At 40.7% G+C, this 6,172-nt stretch overlaps 1 protein-coding gene across 1 annotated transcript; it reads right to left on the reverse strand.

The window, feature by feature from the left end:
* Positions 1-3,057: 3,057 nt before the first annotated feature.
* Positions 3,058-3,798, reverse strand: LOC118490547 (secreted RxLR effector protein 161-like). Its single transcript, XM_035988242.1, has one exon. It carries the CDS (start codon positions 3,796-3,798, stop codon positions 3,058-3,060), a length of 741 nt encoding a protein of 246 aa, XP_035844135.1.
* Positions 3,799-6,172: the final 2,374 nt, after the last annotated feature.

Below are 6,172 nucleotides of genomic sequence, written 5' to 3' on the forward strand. Positions count from 1 at the left end.
GGTCCGTTGCATGATAGAAGATACATATCGTCCGTTCAAGTTGAGCTTCCTGATGCAATTTGTTGGAATTTGTGGATTTCGGTTGGTTCAGATCTCGGAAGTACTGAACTACAGAAATAACAGCTTTGATTTCATCAACCGGTTTTTTGACAAATCATCTGTTTCCTGAATCTGAATCTGAAAGTTAACTAGACCCCTCAAGTTGTCATTCATAACAACTAAGCGTCTAGAGAAGAGTATGTTGATATAGGAGAGTTGATGCAATTTTCCAAGCATTTTATCGTGTGTTGTAATTTTAATGAAGCAATGAAGATTGAATATGCAAACTGCATCCGTCTTCTGTTATGATTCGAAACATTCCGAATAACTAGCAGGACCCGACACGTCTTCTGTGATGATTCGAAACATTTCGAATAACTAGCAGAACCCGACACGTCTTGATAGCCATATTCCCCCTCACAAGTTGTTGATCTTTGGGTGGTGATTTACTCCCGAACAAACCATGCCCACCTTGACCAGAATAGATAAGCGTATCACTCGATCCACTTACATTCGAATAACGCTGAGAATCCACAATGCTTATGGCCAGATTCTTTCCTTCAATCTTGGCAAAATCAATGCCTGCTTGTTTTATTATCACAAAAGTACTGAACAACTGAGATAACAGCTCCGGTATTTTTCACCAACTCCACTTTTGATGTTAACAACGCTAATTAGAAAAAAATCTGTAAAATAATCATATCGATTGCTATAACAGGATGGATGTGACACACACAGATAGATAAGCTGTCACAGTTGTCAAGATTGTTGTCGGGTTTCCAATGCTCACACAGGGTGATAAACAACGCTGATACGAACACATGTGTTTCGAAATAGGCTTTGTTCTTGGTTTAATGAAGTTACACGTAACATCTAGTTATATTCAGATTTAAACAATGCCCGCCTCAACTGAGATAATAGACATCCATCAAGCTCAAAAAGAAAACTTGTGTTTCCCATAGTCACAAAAGATTGCGGTTTGTATTTCGCATAGCCACCGTTTCCGTATTAAAAAACGGTTGGGTTTGCACATTCAATCTTCACTACTTCATTAAAATACCACTAGTAGAAGAACCCGACACGTCTTCATGTTACGGAGAATGTTCTAGAAATTGAAGGAAAAGGAAAAGATTTGTTGAAATCGAATTTGACAACTATGACAGGTTATTAAAAGTAGCAATCACCACCAAACATTTCCTGGTCAAATCACACACTATAAAGTTTAAAGTTATCATGTGTTGTAGTTTGGAAAGATGACCGAATAGAGATCTGAATAACAAACTGTGGAGAACTTGATTGTGTCGGGTTCTTCTGCTAGTTACTCGATCAACGGACTGATCGGTAACGTTACTCTACTTGTGCTCTGATTTAAGCGGCGTGTTCCGATCAACGTTGTTTAAAGGTGATGAAGAGTTTAGAAACCCTAGAATGATGGTGTTTTTACGGGAAAAAACATGATAATTGAAAAACATCCATATATACGGCCCGTATACAGTTATACGGCCCGTATACATTTGGTAAACATCAAAAACCTCAGAAATAAATCCTTTGAGCCGTATAGTTTTTATAAATCGTATACACATGTATACGGCTCGTATAACTATATACGGGCCGTATATAGTAAAATCAAAAAAACATTCTCTGCGCATTTTCCTATTCAAAAACATTCTATACGGGCCGTATATTTTATATACGGCCCGTATACACTAGGGATGTGAAAATAAGATATAGGGGGTGTGGGAACATGGGGGCCTTAGTTTTTCGTGCTAGAAATTGCTATTGGTAATAGCGATTGCTCTCTTACATTCCCTGACATCTAGTCTTACAAGCCTACAACATTTACTAAATCGCCATTTCAAACAGAGATCACATTATTTTTCAAATTTTGATTTCAAACAGAGATCACATTATTTTTCAAATTTTGGTCAAGCCGACGCTAGTTGTGAATAGCCATTCACAATGGCATTAGGCCACCCGGGGCGGTGGCTTTTTTGTCCGTAATGAAGATTTTCAACGCGTGGAAGAATGGCACAAACCACCCTCACCAACAAACTTTAACGCGTGAATTTTAATTTCCGTGATAAAATTGACGCGTGATAAATGGAAGGATGTGAGCGGGTGTGAGGGTTTATTGTTGGGTGTTTTGAGTGATAGGCTTTTCCACTAAAAAAGGTTGTGAGTGATGGAATAATGGTTGATGACATGACAGAAATTGATTGGATGTTGTGAGTGATAAATGGATGGTGAGTGATAACCACCCCTACCCCCTTACTTTTGAAAAAAAAAAAAAACTTGACTTTTAACTATTGCTTGTATTTTGTTTTAGTAATTAAATTATATAACAACAAAACTAACTCTTTTATTTAAAGCATTCTAAGGCTTTGTAAAGGGAATGTGAGATAGAGAGACTGACTAGTATAGCGGAAGTCAGAACGGTTCATCAAGATGAAATCAGCATGGCTCATCTAGATGAAATCAGAAATTCAGAATGGTTCATCGAGATGAAATCAAGCCAGGAGACCACATTTACGCTTGGAGAACTCTATTCATTTACTCCCACCACGGTATCCCTATAAGTGTGTATCCCCTTTGTCTTTGCTTTGTGTACTCTCTTTTTTTACACATTTTTAACAATATATGCATTCTGTGTTCTACAATCAGATGAGTGTTTGGACAAGTTTGTTGGTAATCAGAGCTAAACAAAAACAGTTTCAGCAAAGCAAAAATGAACAAGGTATGGGACAATTTTCTGACTTTATATTCTGGAATGGGAAATGCTTTCTACTGTTCAATACAAAAGGAAATTGCAGAGAATGATAAAAAATAAAACAGAAACCTACTACTATATTACGTAAATTGAAAACAACTAAAAGCAGTAAGTAGAGAACATGGGAAAACAGCCCCACGTTCACAAAGTGGGGTCAGCCACCCACTTCCGTTTGCTTCTCCTTTTTACTCGGTCCTTCGGTTTATCCATCCAGCTCATGACCCAGTCAACATTAAACCACACTCTCCCCGTTAATGTTGAACCGGGTCGCCAAGATCTTCAATCCCCAACAGTGCTCTCATCTCCCCGAACTTGATTCGAGGTAGTGCCTTCGTCAATGTATCAGCCTTTTGAAGCTCCCCGCTAACATGTTGTACTTGAATCTGCCCCCGCTCTATACATTCCCGAATAAAATGATACTTCGTGTCGATATGCTTGCTGCGTCCGTGGAACACTGGGTTTTTCATTAAGGCTATCGCTGACTCATTATCAACTAACAATTTCACCTGCTGAGGTGCCTCTCCTGTCAGGTCACTTAACAAATTTCTCAGCCACAAGGCTTGACAAGTGGCTGAGGTAGCAGCCATAAATTCTGCTTCACAAGAGCTCAACGCCACTGTCCTTTGTTTCTGCGAAGCCCAAGTGATTAAATTGTTTGAATGATAAAACACAATACCAGTAGTACTTCTGCCGTCATCCAAACCGTGACCGCTGTCACTGTACCCCAGCAGTTTACCATCACCTCCTCTGCGATATTTTAAACCAAACCCAACAGTCCCTTTTACATACCGTAAAACTTGCTTCAAAGCTTGAAGATGACACAACTTTGGCTTCTCCATAAACCTGCTCAGCACTCCAGTCGAGTATCCCAAGTCGGGTCTTGTGTGAAGTAAGTAACGAAGGCTACCAATGAGGCGTCGATACATGGTTGCATCCACGCACTCACCTTTATCATCTTTCGTTAACTTCGGCTTCGGGTCCATCGGCCACATCGATGGATTACAATTTTCCAACCCGGCTGCCTACAATATTTTCCGAGCATACCCAGATTGTTTTAGTGTAACTCCATCTACACCCTGAGTAACCTCAATTCCAAGGTAGTAAGACAAAAACCCCAAATCACTCATATCAAACAGTTTCATCATCCTATCCTTGAACCTCTTAACTTCCAGTTCATCTGACCCAGTTACTATCAGGTCATCGACGTACACACCTACAATAGAAGTGAGTTTGAGCACTTACTTTTGTACACAGCTTGTTCCTGAGCACATCGAGTGAAACCGAGATCTTTAAGTGACTTGTCGAGCCAAGAATTCCATGCTCTTGGAGCTTGTCTCAATCCATACAGAGCCTTCTTAAGTCTGTACACCTTGTTTTCCTTTCCCTTCACAGTAAAACCCTCTGGCTGGGTAACATAAACTTCCTCCAGTAATTCTCCATTGAGGAATGCGGATTTAACATCTAAATGGTGTACCTTCCACCCTTCTTTAGCTGCCATAGATAAAATAAGCCGAATTGTTTCTAACCTGGCCACAGGAGCGAACACCTCTTCAAAATCAATCCCTTTTCTTTGGACGTACCCTTTCGCGACTAATCGGGCTTTACACTTGGTAATCTGACCATCAGCATCTCTTTTGAGCTTATAAACCCACTTCAAACCTATGGGCTTATGACCGACCGGCAAATCGACCAACAACCAAGTTCGGTTCTTTTTAATTGATTCCAGTTCTGCTTCCATTGCCCTTTTCCAATCACCGTATCGAATTGCTTCTTTGAATGTTGTTGGCTCATCATCCACCAACAACAACTCTTGGTCATACATGTTATGTACCTGCTCATCATTCATCGCTGTTGTCTCTTCATAAATCGATTGAACTGATCGTAACCCCTAGGGAGGTGTGTGATCGAATAGTGCATCACTGTGTGATACATCTTCATTCGCTGATTGTTGTGTTCCATTGCCTTCTGTTGAACTCGAATCAGAGTGAATCGAGTTCTCCTCTTCATACGTGCTTGAAAAATTAGCAAGTGGTGAAGCTGAATCTGAGTTAATTGGGAATGATGATGAGGGATTTTGACTTTCCTCATCATTTACTGTAGTAGTGTGTGTGGGCTCCCCATGATGTACTGGTACATTGGCCCAGTTAGTTTGCAACATAGGTTCTTTGTTTGGGCTTGCATTCCAAGCCCACCTTTTCCCTTCAACAAATTCAATATCACCATTACGAGCAACACAGATCCTTTTATCCCTAGGATTGAACATGCGACTTGCTTTGCTTTCCTTCTCAGAACCCAGGTAAACCATAGCTACACCTCTATCAGTCAACTTATCAAGGTGTTTTCCTATCTTCTTGACATACCCCACACAACCGAAAACCCCTACATGGTCTAATTCAGGCTTCTTTTGCTTCCAACCTTCATATGGAGTTTTATTTTTGAAACTCCTTGTCGAAACCCGATTGAGAAGATACACTGAATGCCTGACTGCTTCACCCCAAAGTGTTTCAGGTACACCCATCGTCTTCAAAAGAGACCGTGTTACCTCCATTACGATTCGATTCCGTCGCTCCACAACACCGTTCTGCTGTGGAGTGTACGGTGCGGTTAACTGGCGTCTTATCCCCTGCTCTGCACAAAACTGGTTAAACTGTTTTGATGTGAACTCGCCACCCCTATCCGTTCTTAACATTCCCACACTTAATTTTCTTTCTTTACTCTCCTTTTCAGCTTCTGCTCTAAATTCTTTGAATTTTGAGAATGCCTCATCTTTGCTTTTAAGTAAATATACCCACATAAACCGGCTGAAATCATCAACTATCAACATAAAATAGCGATTACCTCCCAGGGTTTGTGGCGATATCGGCCCGCATAAATCCGCATGAACAAGCTCGAGAGGTTTGGTTGCACGCCATGTTGTTTCTTTTGGGAATGGATGTCTAATCTGCTTGGCCATCACACACCCTTCACGAACTTGTTTCGGATGTTTGATGACTGGTACACCTCTTACCATCTCCTTCTTCGTCATCGCCTCTAAAGTTTGGAAATTCACGTGTCCCAATCTCGTGTGCCATAACCATGCCTCGTCATCTAAACGTCCAAGTAAGCAAATCGGTTTTGAGGCTTTGAGAACAATTTTGTATAACCTGTTAGATGATCGCTGCACTTTCATGATTAACCGCCCTGGTTCATCATGTACGGTTAAGAAGGCATGTCGCATCCTTACATCATAACCTTCTTCGGTCATTTGTCCCAAGCTTAATATATTGCTATTCAAAGCTGGGATATAGTACACTTCTGTGACAGGTTGCTGCTCCCCATTCTTGCATTCAAACAAAATTGTTCCCTTTCCTTTAATCTGTACTTTCG

The sequence above is a fragment of the Helianthus annuus genome, chromosome 3 (genome assembly GCF_002127325.2).
Source record: "Helianthus annuus cultivar XRQ/B chromosome 3, HanXRQr2.0-SUNRISE, whole genome shotgun sequence".
NCBI lineage: Eukaryota > Viridiplantae > Streptophyta > Magnoliopsida > Asterales > Asteraceae > Helianthus > Helianthus annuus.

Excerpts from the sequence above, each read along its gene's own strand:
- LOC118490547 (XM_035988242.1), bottom strand. The coding sequence starts at position 3,798 with ATGTGGCCGATGGACCCGAAGCCGAAGTTAACGAAAGATGATAAAGGT.